Source organism: Bacillus rossius, chromosome 7 (genome assembly GCF_032445375.1).
Source record: "Bacillus rossius redtenbacheri isolate Brsri chromosome 7, Brsri_v3, whole genome shotgun sequence".
NCBI lineage: Eukaryota > Metazoa > Arthropoda > Insecta > Phasmatodea > Bacillidae > Bacillus > Bacillus rossius.
In genome coordinates, this window is record NC_086335.1 from 49323467 (window position 1) to 49343103 (window position 19637).

The 19637-nt window shown below is 38.7% G+C and overlaps 1 protein-coding gene across 1 annotated transcript; it reads right to left on the reverse strand.

The window, feature by feature from the left end:
• Positions 1-6647: 6647 nt before the first annotated feature.
• On the reverse strand, positions 6648-18948 carry LOC134534454 (uncharacterized). Its single transcript, XM_063372922.1, has 4 exons — positions 18768-18948; positions 15792-15947; positions 12587-12703; positions 6648-9007 (listed from the first exon to the last, which is right to left on the reverse strand). The coding sequence occupies exons 1-4, from the start codon at positions 18820-18822 to the stop codon at positions 8772-8774; spliced, it is 564 nt and encodes a 187-aa protein (XP_063228992.1). The 5' UTR covers positions 18823-18948; the 3' UTR covers positions 6648-8771.
• Between the last annotated feature and the right edge of the window lie 689 nt (positions 18949-19637).

Here is a 19637-nt window from a genome sequence, read left to right on the forward strand (position 1 = left end):
GGAGAAAACAAATTCCCCTGCTTTACAAGCCAAGTTCCCATACTATCTCTCTCTGACGGCTTGCACCCCTTGCGTCTCGCGCAGAATTTCAAAACATCGCAGTTCGTTAGCTGAGCTCTTCCGTTCCACCTTCACTTCCCCTCGACTGGAGACGACCTCGCGGCTCCAGGACGCAGCGGCGGCGATGGAACACGTATCGCTGCTGTGTCCGGTCACTCGGTATCGTGCACGATACACGACCCGCATGCGGGAGCTCGCGGCTCGATGCCGAAGTCTGTAGGCGGGGCAGATAACTTTGTCGGGCCTACTCAGGGGTGTGTTTGTGTTGGTGAGGCGGGATGGTGCTTCTAGCGCGGTGTATAGTCTCTGAACTGGCGCGCAGTCTTCTCGTTGTGAGTAGGGCAACTGTGATATTTGGGTGGTAACCATAATATTATATGGCAGGGAAATAAATTTTAAGGTGTATTATTCTCAATAATCTTTGCCTGGGATGTTTCATGATTAAAAAATTAACTTGAAAGCACACGTTTTAGCCATTGTCACTCTTCAAAAAAAATACAATTTATAAACGATGAACGGAAACAGAACTACTCGTCTGCCCACAGTGTATTCTTAAATGCTTTTAGTAAACAGGCACCACTCGGATATCTGAGCAGTATTTCGATCAGTGGCAGTTTTCTGAAAGTCTTTACACCGTATTTGCTCCATGGTAAACGGGGCCTTCAAACTAGCCCTAATACCCGTGATTATGTGAGGTGGAGTGGTGACGCAGTAATTTTGATGTGTGAGTATTTGGGGGGGGGGGGGGGGGGAAATGAGGAAAAAAAGGGGGTGAGAAAAAAAACCAATGTCCATCGACAACGTTCTCAGACATTCCCAATTGTGGAAAATCCTGTACAGGATCCGCCTCGTGATCTAACAGTTTCACGTCGGAGCCCACTGTGATACGAGCACTCGGTCTCGAGGTGGATAGAGGGGGGAGGGAGAGGTAGCGGTCTTCTAATGCAAAAACCAAAACAGGACACTGCAATAAATTTGTCTGCCCATCCCGTACATCACTGTGTAAGGCAGTCGAGCTGCGGTTGGCAAAGTAGCAGCTGCCTGCCTTGTATGGCCAGGCTACTGGCCTTCCACTAAGGCGGTCAAAACCTTGATTTTCCGCGAAGCGTAGAGCATGCCGTGCGTTCGGTTTTTTTTTTTTTAAGCGGTACTCCCCCTTTCCACCACTTATTCATTCCGCCATCGCTTCAAAATCATCTCAATGTCCCCATCGCCTGTAATGGCATGGATGCATTTGATACGTTAAGCCTTAAGGCCGGTGTTCCAAGACACAAACTAAAGGTTTTGTGTAAGTTATGAATATGCTTCACCTGTAACCCAAACCTTATTGCAAGTGCACTCTAGGTCCGTTATTTTTAGGGTCGTATTTTGGTGTTCTATCCGTTGACAATCTTTTTTCCGAAATCCTCGCATGCGCAGAGCTCACCTTTTTTCGTTGATTTCGTCCAGATGGTGGAACCGCATCTGGCGCCACTAACTCGTATACAGTCCCTTTTGTGATCATCGGGAGACGTACCAAGCGTGTTGGTGTGCCAAACGAAACTTTATGACAGCAAAACTATCCTGGAATATGCACATTTTGTACACTTTAATGGCTATAACAAGAAATAATCGCTTCTTAAAATTAGAAACGCGGTTCTATAGCTGTGTGGTGATTCTTAGGAAGTTTGTGTGTGCAATCTTTGCCGTGTTACTAATATTGAAGTCTAAATGAAAACGACCTCCGCCACCATTTCTCATTTGCATAGCAAAACAATTTATTTGGTTGCAATGAAAGTAAACGCAAATTCCCCGTTGATGTGTTGCTAACATCGTTGTTTAGCAATATACTCTTCATGATTATTTTCAAGTTTTATGATCCAAACTTCTAGCACTAACCGTTTAACAGCTAAGTTCTTTTATTTTTAAGCAGTTGCTAACCAGATTGACATCAACGACTTTACAACGGACACCCTCTCCATAGACGAATAGGCTACATCCATGGAAGCCACAACCTTACGAATACACGACTGACATATGCTGACCTTGAGGTCACACACAACTGTCCTACCTCTTGGCAAACATACGATGTGCAGCGCTTCAGAAGAAGCCACGCGATTTGAAAACTGATCAAGATGTCAGAGTGGGGTCTGTTTACTTAAAACATTTAAGAATACGCCGATCGCGGATGAGTAGTTCTGTTTCAGCATTTCGTTTTTGAACTGTATTTTTAGAAGAGTTAAAAGGGCTAAAACGCTTGATTTCGTAATAATTTTTTTTAGACATTAAAAGCCCGGGAAAGATTCTTGAAAGCACCCAAGGGCCTTGCATTACGCCTTAATCTCCATTTCTCCGCCATCTAATGTTAAGGCCACAGTTGTCCTAAGCATGACGGGAAGACTGCGCACTAGTTCAGAGCCTTGCGCTTAGAGGCGATACCTCGCTAGGAGCACCAGCGATCGTCACACTTGTCATCCCACCTCACCAACACACATACACCCGTGACTAGGCGGGACTCTTAAGGGAAGGTAAAAAGCGAGTAAATAAGAAGGGGAATCTGGGCCGGGGTAGGGGGGAGTGATAAGTGTCCAACTATCATCTCCTACACAAAGTCGTGTCGCAAAGAACCTCCAGGATGATTGTTTTTTTTTTCCAGCTTGTGAAGAGTAGCCGCTCCACGAGACTTGTCATTTCAAAGGAACCCCCCACGAAACATTCATTACATCACTGGAATTTAATAAAAAGAGTGAAAAGGGAGTAACGAATGAGAACATATGACTCCAGCTCGACTCGTTTGAAATAAAAATTAAAATAAAACTAATTTAATTTTTTTTTTTTTTTTTTTTGTAATTTTCCGAATTGGGACTCCTACGTGTGCTGCAGTTTTTCATAACAACTATGGCTCTCGCTTTGACGTTCGAGTGTCAGGGTGATGGTGGGAGATGGGGGAAAATTTTATTTCGAGAGGACTTGAGACGTTAAAGTTGCGGTTAGCCGAGACCAATTTCATCCCACGTGATTCTACGGCCCTTAATAAAGATCGCGGGCTTTTTCGCGGCCATTGTTTGGAGTTTCTTGGCTTCTGGGTTGCAGGGGAAGATATCACCGACGTTTCGGTCGACGTTGCGGTTGCCATCATCCGGGTGGCAGTTACGGTTGCAGCACTCCCCTCTTAGGTGAGAGTATTAAAAGGCTGGAGAACTTGCAATAAATAACCTCAGTAGGTAACTTCAATGATGGTGACTGCAACGTCGACCGAAACGTCGGTGATATCTTCGCCTTCGGCGCGGCTACAACCCCACAAACCAAGCATCTCTACGGCCCTTGTTCAGTTATTTTACCAGACAGTATACTTAGCCACAAGACACCCCGGTAGCCATCCACCTTAACAATCGGTGGTCTTTATCGCAGCGCGAAGACGTATCACATACAGGTGCTCCTCAGCAAACAGGTGACGATCGCGTGGCGCAGACTGTAGAGTTATTCAAACACAATAGCAACCAGGCAGTTAGTTGTTCAGCACAGCGGACGTTTGGTCGTGTTACATTTGCATGTGTAGCGCAGTATTGACTGTTTAGTAAGTACCTACTGGTGTGGCGCCTGTTGCGCAGGAAATTCAAATTTGCGCGCTAATGTTACTTTGCAGGTTTACTTTTGCGGACGTATGCTCATTAGCTGAAAAAAAAATTGCTTGTTTTGGCATTCCCTGCCACACATTAAATCTATGCCACGTTGTTCTCAAACATCCTATGTATCTAACGGTTCATACAAAAGCGCTCAACCCAGTAAGAATGTTTCCTTCAGAATTTGGACAACCCTGTTGAAGCTTCTTCTCCAGCACAGCCAACCCTCCTCCCCCTTTCCCCTTCTGGGTTGCGAAATTCTTTCAGTTTCCGTTATTTCGTTCGCTTCATTTACCTCTGGCATCCTGCTCTCCTCGCTAGCCGGGAGATGGAGATTCTTCGTACAGCAAACCTCCCTCCCCCCCCCCCCCCCCTTGAAGGGGGACTTGGGAAAATCCGATATCAGATATCACACGCTAGCGGGAAATGGGGGGGGGGGGGGCGAAACTGAATAGGCCGAGTATGGCAGCTAAAATATATGTGCGGTTGAGAAATTAAGTTTAAAATATAAAGAAAATATTGAAAATTTCTTAAACATAATCTAAACAAATAAAAATGTAAAAGTTTGTTCGTTAAAAATCTTAAATCTCCTAAAGTTCTTCAGTGATTGCTTTGAAATTTTGACACAACGTTGCATTCGAATACGCACGCGTCTTTTTATACCTGTTTCACACCTGTGACAGGTAAAAAAATATATGTGTAAACGAATATGTATTCGTCTTTTTTGTAAAGATAAATATATAGTTAGGATTATATAGACATCGAGAGATATAGAGAAGGATATACAGATGTATAGAGATATAGGGATATATAGTTATTTATAGATATATAGATATGTAGAGAAATATATATAAATAAAGATAGAGTGATATGTATAAACATAGACACATACATAGATAGATGTAGAGAGATATAGAGTGATATAGAGAGATATGAATAGAGATGTAAAGACATAGAGATATAGATATAGAGAGATAGTGATATATAAATATATCGATAAAGGGATGTAGAGAGATAGAGAATAATAGTGAGATTTATAAAGGAACGTATATAGAGATATAAAGAGTTAGACATATGCCTACCTACTTCAAACAAATTACAAGATAAATATAATTGTGTGCTCACTATTTTCTTTCTTTTCAATTTAACCAGGCTGAGCCACGGCAACGCGTGGCCGGGTGCTGCAAATAACTTAAATATAAAAGTAATTTTACAAACATTTTTAGTTCAGCGTATTGAGTATAATTGCAAAATATTAAACTTTAGAATAATTTTTGACCATGTTGAATTATCTTGGTAGCAATGAAATAAGCATGGCTGCCATGTGCACACGTGATTACGTTAAAAATCTTTTTAAAATAATGTTTTGGTTGTTCCGTAGGATTGAAAAATAGATAATCTTAAACATTTGTGGTGACAATAAACGACCACAGGATGAAATCAAGGTTGCCAACTTTTACTTTCGGAACATTAACGAACTTTTGGGTATTAGGTTGCCTATAAATAAAGCAAAGAAAATAAGTGCGTTTGGTTAATACGTTGAGTTGCGACTCCATCTTCCTTGCTTCGTAGCGTAGAACGTGTTCCCCGGACCTCTTTGGCAGGATGCTCACAGAATGAAACACATGACAAGAGGAGAGATTCTGTCTGATAGCAGTTGCCTTACATGTGTTCACATAAGATCTATTCACACATAATCAGACACGGCAGACGCGTAAATCAATTGTAAATACATATTTATATACTCGTATGATAGCATAACCAGAAACACATCAGAATAATCAATTCCCGAACTCTTAAAACAATCTTCTTTTTTTTTTCAATCAGAGCATCTTTTTTTTTAATGTTTCGTGTTGTGTTGTTTAAGTATCTTGTCATTTCTTAACTTAATGCTAGTAATTCTGTATTTCCCACTCCTTCCGTACTACATTATGACCTGCTTTAGCAACAAAACTCCACTGTCGTAAGTAAGAACGGTTATAATTTAGAAACACACAAGCTAGACTTCGCGATTTGGGAACATTGCAACGCGAAACTTTCACAGCTTATAAACACACGACTTAGAAAAATTTTTATTGTGTGTTTAAAAATTATGTACCTCTACGTTGCAACAGCACCCTTATTTTTCCCGTAGCATAAAGATATTATATATGTGTATGTATATATATATATATATATATGCTGGTTTCTTTGTTTGATAGATAGCACGGTAATGCGCCTTGGTACCAACTCGATGCTCATAATTATGAGGCATGCCGTGGTGTAGGCATCGATCACCACAGAGTGCGCTGCGTCACGATTACGGCCAGAAAGAACCCTCATTGGTCGGTCAGGAATGGCTGCTGACTCTGCATTAAAGAGAAAATTGTAGTGCTTTATTTTGAAACGAGATAAAAGTTTCGAGTTCAAATCCTGGTTCCAATTTCTAAATTCCTTCCTAACGTTCACGCACTGTGATGCACTAAGGAATATAAATTTCTGGGTACTTAAAAGCCAAAATCCTTGTTGAAAAATATTTAAATACCGTAAAGTACATTGTGCATATATTAAATGTGTACAGTATGCATTTCTTATTTAAAAAGGTAGCAAGGTTCCATTAACTTATGTTAATTTTCAGCTAATTTAATCCTATATGCGTGACCCAACTAGGTATTTTCTTTCTTTAAAAAAATCCATTTTTAGAGAAATAAATTAATTTTTTTTAAATTGTTTCAGTTTTCATAAAATTTGCATTGGTTAAATACCCTTCATTTTTATTTATATATTTACGTTTAAATATCTCTACGCTGAATTAGGTTAGTAAATTGCAAGTTATCCAGATTTACAAATAACATTCTTCTGGTATGTGATATTAGATTATAGCATTTAAATTATATTAATTTGTATTGATGTATAAATGAGTAAAACTAAATCACTTCCAGAAACAAAACTTAGTAATGACTTGTTGACAAATATAAGTTTTTAGGTTTATGGGAATTCTAAACATTTTTATTCAAAACATTTTAATAAACTAGAAATAACTTTCTGTCACATAGCATATCAACTGTATACAAATGAAAATTAAAGAGATTTTTTCTACTGTTTTACTTTAAGGCTCGGTCACACACACGCCTTGTTAAATATTTTTTTCATTTTTCCGTCATTACTTTTATTTAATGGCTTATTCTAAAAGTGTGTCTTGATACCTCTCATACCATACATTTTTTTGTTGACAAATATTTTCAACACATATGTACTTAGTGTAATATACATTGAATGTATAAATTTGCGTTAGGCTTCGTAGTTATTATATCTTGCGCGACATATTACACCCATCATATTACACTTAATGAATATATGTTAAAAATATCTGCGACCGAACTGCATCTGCAAGGGTGGTATTGAATTAATGAGAAAAAAATAAAAAATCAATATTGCGTGGGGTACCGAGACTTAACACTAGTATAAATGTGTATAGAGTGACTTCAGAGGAACTAAGGAATATGGAATACTTATATAATATAATTATTTATGGATTTGTTTCTGTCAATATAAAAGAAATTCATAAGACATACGTCATATTAATCAACGTTACAGGCTAATTATACGGTAGCTAATTATATTTTATTCCGTATACGAATATGCTTGCTAAATAAGAAACTGCATAGTTTAATTTTCAAATGCAATAAGTACTCAGTTGCAAGTTTACTCAATCCAAAACATATCTTAACATCAATAAATATAATTTAAAACATAGTAACTACAGACAATATATACATTTGAAAGCTTATATTTCTATCGCCCGAAGCGCGAAGTTTGAAGGCAGCGGTCCTGACCGCTGCACATTCATAGTTTTAATTACTAAATATGTAATTTTGGTATTTATTGGCAGTATAAAATGGTAACAGTTTAAAATACACGTGAGAACCATCCTACTATACTTTAAATATGTAGATGCTAACCTCAAAACTCTGGTGATTGGCAAACTATTGGAGAATTACTTGTCAGAACAGTTTATAAATTCAAATGAACACACAGTATGTATGCATTATCATTAGGGACATGTATTTTCATGAAAAAATCTGATTGCTAATTAGACTCCAACGAGATATGCCTGTGATAGCGATTGTTCCCTTAGAATTAGCGGCCGTCTGCGAGTGAAGCCATTGTCGTATTTGACTGAGCCATTCAGGAAACTTTGCTTCTACACTGAAATACTGTGATTGGTGTGCTGACGGTAGACATGCACCTGAAAGAAACTCAACCAATCACGGAACACAGACGATGCTTCAGTGTTTTAAATCTCAGCAATAGTCTCTAAATATTTTTGCGAAAATACATGCCCCTATTTATAATTTAACAATATTATTCTGCACTATGATTAAATTATTTGGATTTCCTATGCACTCTGTGTAGTCTTGCCCATATGTGACCTTGTATTGTGGGTACACAACATTACACCTGACAGGTAGGTATCACGCTTTAAATCGACCAACCATACTCATTCCCTTTTGAATTTCGCTGCGTATTCGATCCTAAATTATGTTTTTATTTGGACTTTTTCGTAACTGTTTAGCTTGGTATATATCACAGGCACTCGCTGCTATATGTTTGTTGCAGTAATGCAAACTTTCCGAATGCATTTAAAAGCATTGAGCTGCCTTTTTTTTCTTCCTATTGTTTTATAAATATAATGTATAATGGGGGAGGAAACTAAGCAAGTATTCATGTATGACACTCATATCCTGTAAAAACGGTATCATAAATTTGCCCCAATAGATTGTGTGTGTGTATATATATATAAACTATAACTGTACATTTTTTACGCAAACTCAGAGGATAGCCTACAGTTCATGGGGATGAACGCCACAACAACAATCCGAACAGTTCCTAATTTTACCGAAGATATAAGTTTAGTTAAGGTTAGGTTCGGTCAGTGTAATAAATAATGGTACTTTATTTTTTCCAGGAAGTTAGGTTAATGTTCTTTAAAATAATCTACGGCCGTAAAATATATCAATCCTTGCAATATGGTAGGGGTTTTTCCCTCACGATAAGCAATCTTCTAACAACTTCGAATAACGTGCAGATTGAAAGTATGTGATGCTCCTTTTAACGTATCGCGCGGCTTCAGGACGCCATGTTGCGGGCCGCGACAGCGAGCAAAGCGGCCGCGGCGAGCGCGGCGACCAGGTGCATGGAGGAAGGAGCTGGGGCGGAGTTGCAGGGCATCTGTCCGGCGTAGGAGCGACACGCGCACACCTGCTTCGTGTAGCTGTCGTTCGTCTTCTGCTCCTCGCAGCCGGACGTCATTGCGCTCTCGCCTTGCACCGAGATCTTGCTGCACATGTACGTGATGTACTCCGCTGCGAAAAAATAAATATTATGTTATTTTGTAGTGATTATTTATATCCCCGTTTCTATGCTGTTAGGCTAAACCGGGGGGGGGGGGGGGAAAGCTTAAAAACATAAAATTAATGGGAGATATAGGACCCTGAAATACTCCTTATTGTTTTCTACAGTTTCTATTACATAGTAATTTTTATTTTTATTTTTTAATATTATAATTTTACTTTCCTTAAGACATAATTTTAAACCATAATATAATGTTTATTGACAGCATAATTATAAAATTTTAATACCTTAATTTTCACACTTATATTTTACTTTGTAAATTTACCTTAAATAAACGAATAAAATTAGAGATATTAGTACATTTACATAAAAGCAACTGGTTAGATAGAAAAAAAAAATGTTCGAAATAATACTTGGGTTCGGATTCTTGCCCGGGCATTTATGATTTCTAATGTCCCAGTGCCTCCAAAGTATTAAGGGAGATTATGCCCCGCCATCTTAGATTTTTTCTTCTTTTTGCTATAATTCTAATTTGTAACTATTTATTCCTTATTTTTTGGCATGTAAAGGCATAAATCATTCTCCCAGACCTTCTATGCCTTGTTGCAACGAGAAGGCGCCGCGAGGAAAAAAACTTATACGGATGACTACAACTATTATGATATTCACGCCAGTTCACAAGTGTTGACTTCAACAAGAAGCCAAAAATAAGTACTTTTCCATGTCAGACAAAAAAAAATTAACGCGGAATATTTATTGCAAGCGTTATGAAAATATTTGAAATTGCAAGGTGGCGTTACAGAAGTCGTTTCAAAGGATGTCTTAGACATGTGCGCTGGTACAAGTACAACGTAAAACCAGTTTTCTATAGTCGCATTGTTATGCACAGAAACTTAAGTTGACTCCCAACCAGGGGCGCAACAACTAAATTTCCAAAGGGGGGGCAATATACCCTTTTATAAAGAATCATCGATCCCCCCTATTGAAGCGGGGGGTCCGGGGGTCCTCCCCCGGGATAATTTGTATTTCAAGGTGGAAAATGGTGCTATTTAAGCAGTTTTATTATCTAAAAATTGATTACACAGCACTTTCTATGCCCCCGTTTGCCCCCACTTCAAGGTTTCAGAGGGGGGGGGGGGAATACCCTTGCCCCCCCTGTTGTTGCGCCCCTGCTCCCAACTGACTCGGTGCTCATTCGAATTAGTCATGTTGGGCCGTTGAGATCCAACACACGACACACACTACTATGAGCGTGATGCGTTAGCTACCAATGCCACAGAGGATTCTCGTTCGCTGTTAGGCCCGAGCGCCTTTTCAGCTGTCGATGCGGGGACAGAAAAAAACAGGCGATGCGCGTGCGACGGAACAGACTCGTACACAGAAAAAAACATTTTTCTGTGCTTTTACAAAACATTACGTTGGAAACCAGTTGCCAAGAAATAGCTTGCAATAAGATATAGCAACTTTGTATAACACAAAGCTATAATTAATTTTTGCATTCATGAAATATTTTTTTCGAGATAATACTGAGTATTTCTTGAGAAAAATGGGCGCATAATTTTATATTTTAATTGATGTTTCATTCAAGCGTAGGCTAATTTTTTATACCTCGGAAAAGATAAACAAAAATTCAATAATTGGAATTTATTTTTTTTATTATGCTTATTGATTTGCGCAGTTAATAGTGGAAATCTATTCAGGAAACGGTTTACACAAAAAAAACTTTAACTATTGGAGGTACTAGGAAAACACTAAACAAAAATATCCGGGTAAGAATGCAAACCAAGTATTACTGTATCACTATTTTGTAGTGATACAGTTATTTTCATGTAAATGTACAAATTTTAATTTTGCATATATCTGTAATTTCACATGACTATTTCTGTTCATTTTACAAAAAAACAATTAACGTTATACAGTTTGTCTTGAAGATGTCATCCCACTGCCAAGCACGTTTTTTAAATATTTGATTTAATTTTGGGGGCTATATTTTTGTTTATTTAATTACTTAAATTCATGTGCTAAATTTTTCTTTCATCAAAAGTTGTATGAAACTATTAAGGCTAGTATTTGAGGCAATGAGTTTGTTAATATATCAAGGCCAGTAAATTCCTTTATTTAATATCATGTTTCGCAAGTGTAAACTTTCTTTTTACTGTAGCCCCCTTGCGAGAAGTCCCCGTGCAGCTGCCCTGGACACCAGACTATGTTCTTGTAGTGTTTTAAACAAGTCAAGGCCGTTCCTAGCTGCTCTGAATGGATTCTTGAAATGGGAAAGATTGATTTAAATCTACTATAGTGTTCGTTTGTGAGATCGTCGTTGTGTTGTCAGAACACCTGTTTTATTAAATTGCTCTGTTCGCATGTGCGTCGTTGTTTTTTTTTGTTTTTTTTTCGATGTGTTATCCAGATTATCTGTTTTGAATTTGAATCATCGTTCGATTCCTCTGTCTGTTGCTGTTTTTTTTCCAAGGTTGTTGTTTGTATTTACTTTTTTGTAACAACTGTCTCGTCGTTGTCAGCCTACTGTATTAATATGGACCTGAAAATTGTTCTGACTGACATGGAGTTCGCTGTGCTCTCAGTACTATTTTAATTATCTTTAATATTTTTGATCGCTGATAAAAAAAAATTGTATGTATTATACAAAATATTAATATATACGGGCTCCAGTGCGTGGTGTGTGGTTTCGGGACACGCGACACCTTGAACGAAGTCACGGCCGCCGCCATATTGAATGCCCCTGTATTGTATTTGTGACGTCATCGCACTGAATTGAACTTAAAAAAAATTCAAATTTGTTATCGACTGATTTTGGCTTTTTTCTGTTTGTTTCCGTATTCATATTTATTTTTCCCGTTCTTCGGGTTTTCCTCTATGACATGCCTACAGTGTAAACTAGCAAAGGCTTAATGTTTTAAATCAGTTCCTACAGCATGCCTTGTGTGTCACTGTCAAAAATTGAGAGAGCATGCTGTTATAATTAACTGTAGCAGGGGAAAAAAATATGTTAGCGAGTCTTTCAATACTTGCCAGTGATGTATAAATATCTAATCTCGGTAACGAGCGAAATTCACGTGTTCTCATGTTGAAAATTAAACTTATAATACGAAGATCGGACACGAAATGCAACGTAAAATTCTTTCAAATAATGCCAACTGGTGATAAGAATACGAAAATTTTGTTGTTTTCAACTACGTTTCTTGACGCGAATCGCACGCAATTTCCGTAACCGCCGCTAGAATTCGCTGCCGGAGCAGCTACTTTGGTTATCGAAGCATTCGAAAGTTTAAACTACATGATGAAACGTCTCCGATAATCACGAAATAGACTTGGAAAAAAAATAGTTAACCCCGGATTTTGACCTGATTTTCGACAAGGAATTTTATTAAAATACTGCCCATAATGCCAATAAAGTTAACCTTTTGGCTTCGGGAACTTTTGTTCGCGCCATCCACCGCAGATGGCAGCACCATGGTTGCTTATTTCCCGTTTCCGTTCACGCAATCACGCGTACCGAATGCCGTGTTGCCGAGAGCTTGAGATGTTCGCAAAAGCGTGGAGCTGATGCGCGCGCGCGCAAGACTCACCGGACCCGCTGAAGCTGTAGACCCACTTGATGCAGACGGTGCCCTTGGTGAGGCGGCAGGCCACCTGCGAGCCGTAGGTGTGCCACAGGTAGGTGGTGTTGGGCGGCGTCTGGTCGTCTAAACACGAGACACACCACCGCCCACGCGCGCTAACACGTCCGCGAACCAGCACAGCGAACACGGTCAACACAGTGGTTCTACACCCTCTTCACCTCTTCGAAAAGAAATTCTGCTATTTATAAAATCTTATTTCATTTATAATCTATAATTTTTAACTAAGTATATTGAAAAAGTAGAGAAAGTAATAAACATTTTGTTAAAAATATCAAAATATTAAAATTGCCCTTTCAGATTAAATTTTAAATTCATGTTAATTGTATTGAAATAGTAAGACCGCGAAAAAAAGAGAAAATTTTTTAATTTGGAACTATGTCAACATCAGAAAGAGATTAATACCACGTTATCAAAAAAAAGCTCGTTTTCCCCTGCTGTTTATAAAGTTATGTAGGTATACCAGTGCCGTTTTTTTCTTGTTTTGGTACATAAAATGTTACTTACGTGTGCCCCCAGTTTGAGTAATTTGGTGTTGTTTCTGCACGATAATACTAGAGACATGTGTAAATCGTTCTTGAAAATTAAAAAAAAAAAAAAAGATAACCAAACTACTGCGCGCTCTGTCGAGCGCCCCGCCCGCCCGGAGAACACACGCCGTGTGCGGAGCTTCAGGAGAAACACGTGATACGAGGACTGCTCAAGCTGTCCCAGTGGGGTCTGTTTGCGAAACCCATCTAAGAACACGTTGAGGGCGGATCATGCTTAGAACCAAGATTTCATGCTTTTATATTTTTACATTTCGCTGTGGGGAAAAAAAAATCAACATTTTGATGATATCATTTTTACTTTTTAAGAATTATTTACACACGTATCTAGTATCGTGCATAAACATACAAAATACTCAAATTGGGGCATATGTAACATTTTATGTACCAAAACAAGAAAATGGCACTGGTAAAACTACATAACTTTATAAACAGTAGGGGATAATGAGCTCTTCGATAATGTGGTTTGAATTTCTTTCTGATGTTTACATAGTTTTAAATTTAAATTTTTCTCTTTTGTCGCGGTCTTAATATTGCAATACAATAAATATGAATTTAAAATTTAATCTTGCAATGTTGAAAGGACAAAGTTAATATTTTGATATCTTAACTAAAATGTTAATATTTTCTCAACTTCTACAATATATTTAGTAAAAATTATACATTATAAATTATATAAAATTCTATAAATATGTAAATAGCATAATTTTTTTCAAGGAGGGGAGAAGGGATAGAACCACTGTTTCCAATGTTTGCTTTTAAATTTTTAGGATTTTGGATAGGGGTGATATCCTCCCATCCTCTCCCATGCATACACAAACGATACTAAACATAAGATTAAAGGAATGTGTTTTACATTTTAATAAATGAAATTAGGTAATTCAGGTATTTTTCTGCACTTCGTGTCATTACATTACTATACAGAAAAGAAAATGTTGCTAAACAAGAGATTCCTTTAGAAACTAGTTGCCAAAAAATTGTTCGTAATACTACAAGATATTGTTTCATTCAAACAAAAATATCAATGGAAAAAGATAACAGAAAGATAATAGAATATTCAATACTTGGACTTTATTTTGTTTTAGTACGCTTATTAATGTGTGCAGTTGGAATACAACACAAAGAATAAATGCTCGGATAATTAACCGAACCCAGTGTAAATGCAAACAATATTGCTGTAGGGATACATTTGTTGATTTGTAAACATACAGATGTATAAATATCTGTAATTTTACGTACATATATGGGATTGTTTTCAACTTCCGATGTACTATATAAAAATACAAATTTGTATAACATTATAATTTTACTACCAAACGTTCAGCAGAGCCTTACTTATTTTTTCTACATAATCGCCAAAACAGGCTTCTCGATTACTTCGTCGAAGAAGTTAGTCGCCAGTGAATAGAGATGCAGGGCTAACGCCTAGATCTCCCTCTCCCTCACGACGCCGCAGTGAGGCGGGTGGACTAATCGCGAGGCAAGACTTATCGCAAGATTTGCGAATATTGAGGGAGACAGTGCACCGCACTATTAGTCCACCCGCCTCACAGCGGCGTCGTGAGAGAGAGAGAGAGGTCCAGGCGCTGGCCCTATATCTATAGACACTGGCGGCTAACTTCTTAGAAGAAGGCATTGAGAAGCTTGTGTTACGATATGACAAATGCATCTGTCGTTTTGGCGATTACGTAGAAAAATTAGTGAGACCCTGCTGAACGTTTAATGGTAAAATTAACATGTTACGTAAATTTATTTATATACCTATATATAGAACATCGGAGATTGAAAAAGATACCGCCCTCATATTTATTCATGAAACAATGTTATATTTTATACGTTTTTTTTTTTACTTTATACATTATATTTAATTTTAATAAATTGCTCTTTTTTAACTTTCATCGTTATAAAACTAATGCAAGGTTTCTTATGTTATATTTTATAAAGTTATTTCTCAGTTATTACAAATTTATAAATGTTTACATTTGTCAAAATGGGGCGACTGAATTGTTGCCCATTGGAAGGGCAGCCCTTCAGGATTTTTCTGACAGTAGTTTATTTGTACAGAGACTGGAAGGGCAGCCCATCCTATTTCTGAAAACACGCTCCTTTAATAGTTTAAATAATCCTGAAAACTTGCTCCTTGGATGGGCAGCCCATCAGGATTTTTCTGACAGTGGTGTTTTTGAAAGGTTGTCTGAATTGTTGCCCCCTTGGAAGGGCAGCCCATCAGAATTTTTCTGACAGTGGTGTTTTTGAAAGGTTGTCTGAATTGTTGCCCCTTGGAAGGGCAGCCCTTCAGGATTTTTCTGACAGTGGTTAGTTTGTAAAGTGACCTTACCTAACCTAACCCTACCTAATCTAACCTAACCTAACCTAAACTAACCACTGTCAGAAAAATCCTGAAGGGCTGCCCATCCAAGGGGCAAAAATTCAGCTCACCCGTCAAAATACCGCATGTAATTTAAAGTGACTAGATTCACCCTTTCGTGAGTGCTAAACTTCCTTTTTAATGAAGTGAATATTGTCGACAAAGCGTAAGAAAAGGGGAAACGCAGAGCACGGTACGAGCTGCTTGCCGGGAGCCACCTCGCCTCGCGCGTACTCACTGGTGACGACGAGCGGGCCGGTGCACGCCTCGTACTTGAGCTCGGAGCACGTCTTGTTGTCGAAGGTGGAGTTGTCGTAGTTGGGGCCCACCCACGTGAACTGCAGGCAGTACGCCTGGTCGGCCTTGATGGCCGCGTCCGCCGCCGGCGCGAGGCCTGCGCAGACCCAGACACGTGACTGTACACTCCTCGGTGGTGCCTCGACTGAAACACTTCTTCGCCGAGGACGAAGGATGGGGGGCTACAATCTTCGAGCGTCACGAAAATTCCGAACGCACGAGGGGAATAGTTAAGAGACCGGAATAATTCGCGGTTTAATTTCTCGATAGGCTATGGAATCCAAATCCGTATAACTTTAGGAGGTTTCTGTGATTCGAACACGGTTGATTTGAAGTGCTTTAAGTCAATTAATTAACCCCACCCCAACGAATCCCAAGCACCTCAGTTAACATTTGTCACGAGTCAGTTACCAATGATCAGTTTTAATTTTTCCCGAATACATACAGAAGATGGTCGTTAAGTCATCGAAACCGCGAGTTCTTCCAGTCGCTAGGAATAGTTAAGGTACGTGGTGGGGGAACCGGTAGAGGAGCAGAGTGCGTCAGCGGCGAACGCCACTCCAAACTCGTGCACTAGCGGTCGAATGGGAAGACGGTGAAGAAGGGTAGGTGTATGTGCTTACGATCTGGACAAATTGCGCGGGTTCAGTAACCTCCAGGATAATGATTGTTGTCCACTTACAAAAACTTCAAATTCAACATATTTCACTTAGGTGTGTGTATTTCGCGAAAACATCTGGTTTTACATAGTGTTCCAACAGGACGTCAATGTGTTTCATAATATGTAATATGACAATAAACATTTACACCAGCTTTGTGTTATAAAATTATATGGAAAAAAATGTTGGCTATCTTAATTTTGTTCGTCATATTATTTTTCCAGGGATAATATCTCAGTGATAAGAAAAGTTATTCGCTAATTTTTTTGCTTATCTACAAATAGTTTCCCTTATTTCTTAATAAAGAACGTGCCCATGGCTGCTATGCGCGTTTGGAGACAAAATTCACACAGAAAAATATAGGAAAATTTGTAGGGTACAAAAAAAAATTTAATACGTATACAAATGTCCAAGTATACAAGCGTAGTGGTGAGTTTACTGGTATGGCAGTTCATAAGAATGTGTTCATTGCACCCGAGTGCGGAAGTTTGCGTGTGAGTAATACAAGTATGCAAATGCGCAAGTATGCAAATGCGCAAGTATGCGAACATGCCATTGAGTGCTGCTGCCGCCGCCGACAGTGTTTTCTGCAAGTAACTTGGTAGCCAAACATGATACATACCTACATAAATTCGCCCTGCACTGTTCGTTGCCCAATGAGTTTTATGATTCTCGATACGTTCTGAAGACGTCATTTCCTTGACTCAACCTATCGGTTCTGAAAATGTTTCACGTCAAAAAGGTTTATTTGAATTTTAATTTTCAAGGGCACATGGCGATAACAACATTTAAGAAAAAACTTAAGGGGTAAATATATACTAATATTTTTGTCCAATTTTCTCTTGAGACATCGCCAGTCAGGCGTGGTCCGTTTGTCTATAAATATTCTGTATTTGGGATACAACAGTAAAATGTATTAAATTTTAATCATTGAATTTTTTTTGTTAAAATATTCATTATTTTTATGTGTGTTTTTATTGAGACAGTTTACATAGCAGACTGCCAACGTTACTGTCTGAACTTCGAATAATTCATCAGTGGGTATTTTAAACGTCCAAGAAAATACCCGAGTAATTTCTTATTAATTACCTGGCTACTTTCTTATCTTAAAATATGTAATAATCGTTAGATTATTGTGCCTTTAGGTAATAAGACGTAGTTGCTAACTTTTTTTTTTTTTTTTACTTTTGGGATATTTAGATATTGTTGTCTGTACATAAAATTTTCTATCGATGACTCACGATTCATCATGCATATCAAATACGCAATGTTCTATAAATAAAATTATGAGCCAAAAATGTTAAAGCAATATGTCAGCATTTACTAAAACTAGTATTAATAGATTCGTACTGTGTAAATCACTTATTTTCTATTGAATACAATTATTCTTTGGACATGCGCCGATGCAGTTTCGCATTGTTTTTCATGGAAAAAAAAATTCAAGAATGCAAAAATAAGAAACTCTGGACGAAACAGTGAACGGATGGACCCAACGATGAAACTAAGCAGGTATTATGGACATCACAAAGAAGATAGCACAGACGAACACAGTTAAACTTTGGCAAAATCAGACAGCACAAAAATTCAGTGAGAGAAATCTAGTCACGGAATCAGTGTGCTGTCTGATTTTTTTAAAGTTTGAATGTGTTCGTCTGTTCCGTCGTCGTTGTAAAACACCTGTTTGATTTCATCGTTTGGGCCATCTGTTCGCTGTGTTTTCCAAGTTTTCTTATGTTTTACATTCTTGAATATTTTTTTTTCCCGTGACAAACAGTGAAAAACTGCAATGACGTGTGTCTAGATAATTGTATTGAAACAAGATTCCCCATCGCGTACGTCATTTAAAGGTCTAAGCTTATGGGTAGGGGCATGCTGATTTCGCGAAAAGATTTCGGGACTAGATGAAAGTCAAAACACTGTAGCGTCGTATGTGTTTCGTGATTGGGTGAGTTTCTTCCAGGTACATATCGATTGTAACAACACCGATCACAGTGATTCAGTGCGGAAGCAAACGCGTCCTGAGTGGCTTGGTCAAATAAGGGAACGACTTCTCTCGCAGACGGCCGCCAATCACAAGGAAGAAACCACAGGCGCGGGTATATACCTTGTTGCAGTCTGATAAATGTTCAGATCTTTTCCGCGAAATCTGCATGGCCCTACTTATGAGTAAAGCATGGTCAGGTAACTTTCGTCAGACGCGATTTTTTCCTCCTTCCTGGAGCTTGAGATGCGTTAGTGAGGAGTGTGAGATAACTTGCCGATCGCACAGACGGCTGCCAGGAACGCGATGACGCCCTCGCTGTAGCGCGCCATTGCGGTCGCCTCGCCGCGGTGTCGCGCCGCGAGCAGAGACGATGAGATTCCCAGCAGAACCTCGACGGCGCGGCTGCTGAAGAGTTGCAGCGAACCCGTCCGTACAGCGCAGCAGCGCCCGAGCAAGCGTGTGCCGAACCCGCAGATAAACATTCCTCGCCCGATACCCCTCGATAAGGCGGCGGACACGCGATAAGATACAGGCGATAAACCAAAGCAATTTATTTTTAAATTGCTTAATCTCGCTCAATCTTTACCTGGATTCAGCGGCTTTGAAACTAAGCCCGAAGCACCGGAAAGCTCTCGTCGTTTTTTTCTGGGATGATACTTAACTTTCCTTGTTTGTCTAGTTTTCTGCGAAGAATAATGAAAATGAACGAGAATTAGGAACAATTAAATTTGTAACCGACATGCAGTATGATTGATTGTCAATACATTTCGATTTCAATCGGGTTATAATTATTTCGTACAAGACAAAAATTTCGCAAATGTTATTGCTTCGTGTAATGGCGCGATTTCAACAGAGTTTGAGCGTTAGCATTTTTAAAAAAACTAACCCGAGCATAATTTATCAGGTAAGAAATACTTCAAATTCTTAAGCCAAGTTAGCAAAACCACAATCAAAATTTGGCTTCAAAAAATTGTTTCAAAGAGTTTAATTTTCAAATTTTTTTAGGGTAGAGCCCCTAAACGTCTTTTTCTCTATGTGCTATTCCTTACGCCTTCCCAAGCCCATGGTAAGGCCCCTCACCAAAATATTAAGGCCCCTCAAAAGCAAACGGGCCCAGGGCCTGGAGCCGCCATTGGACTTAAAA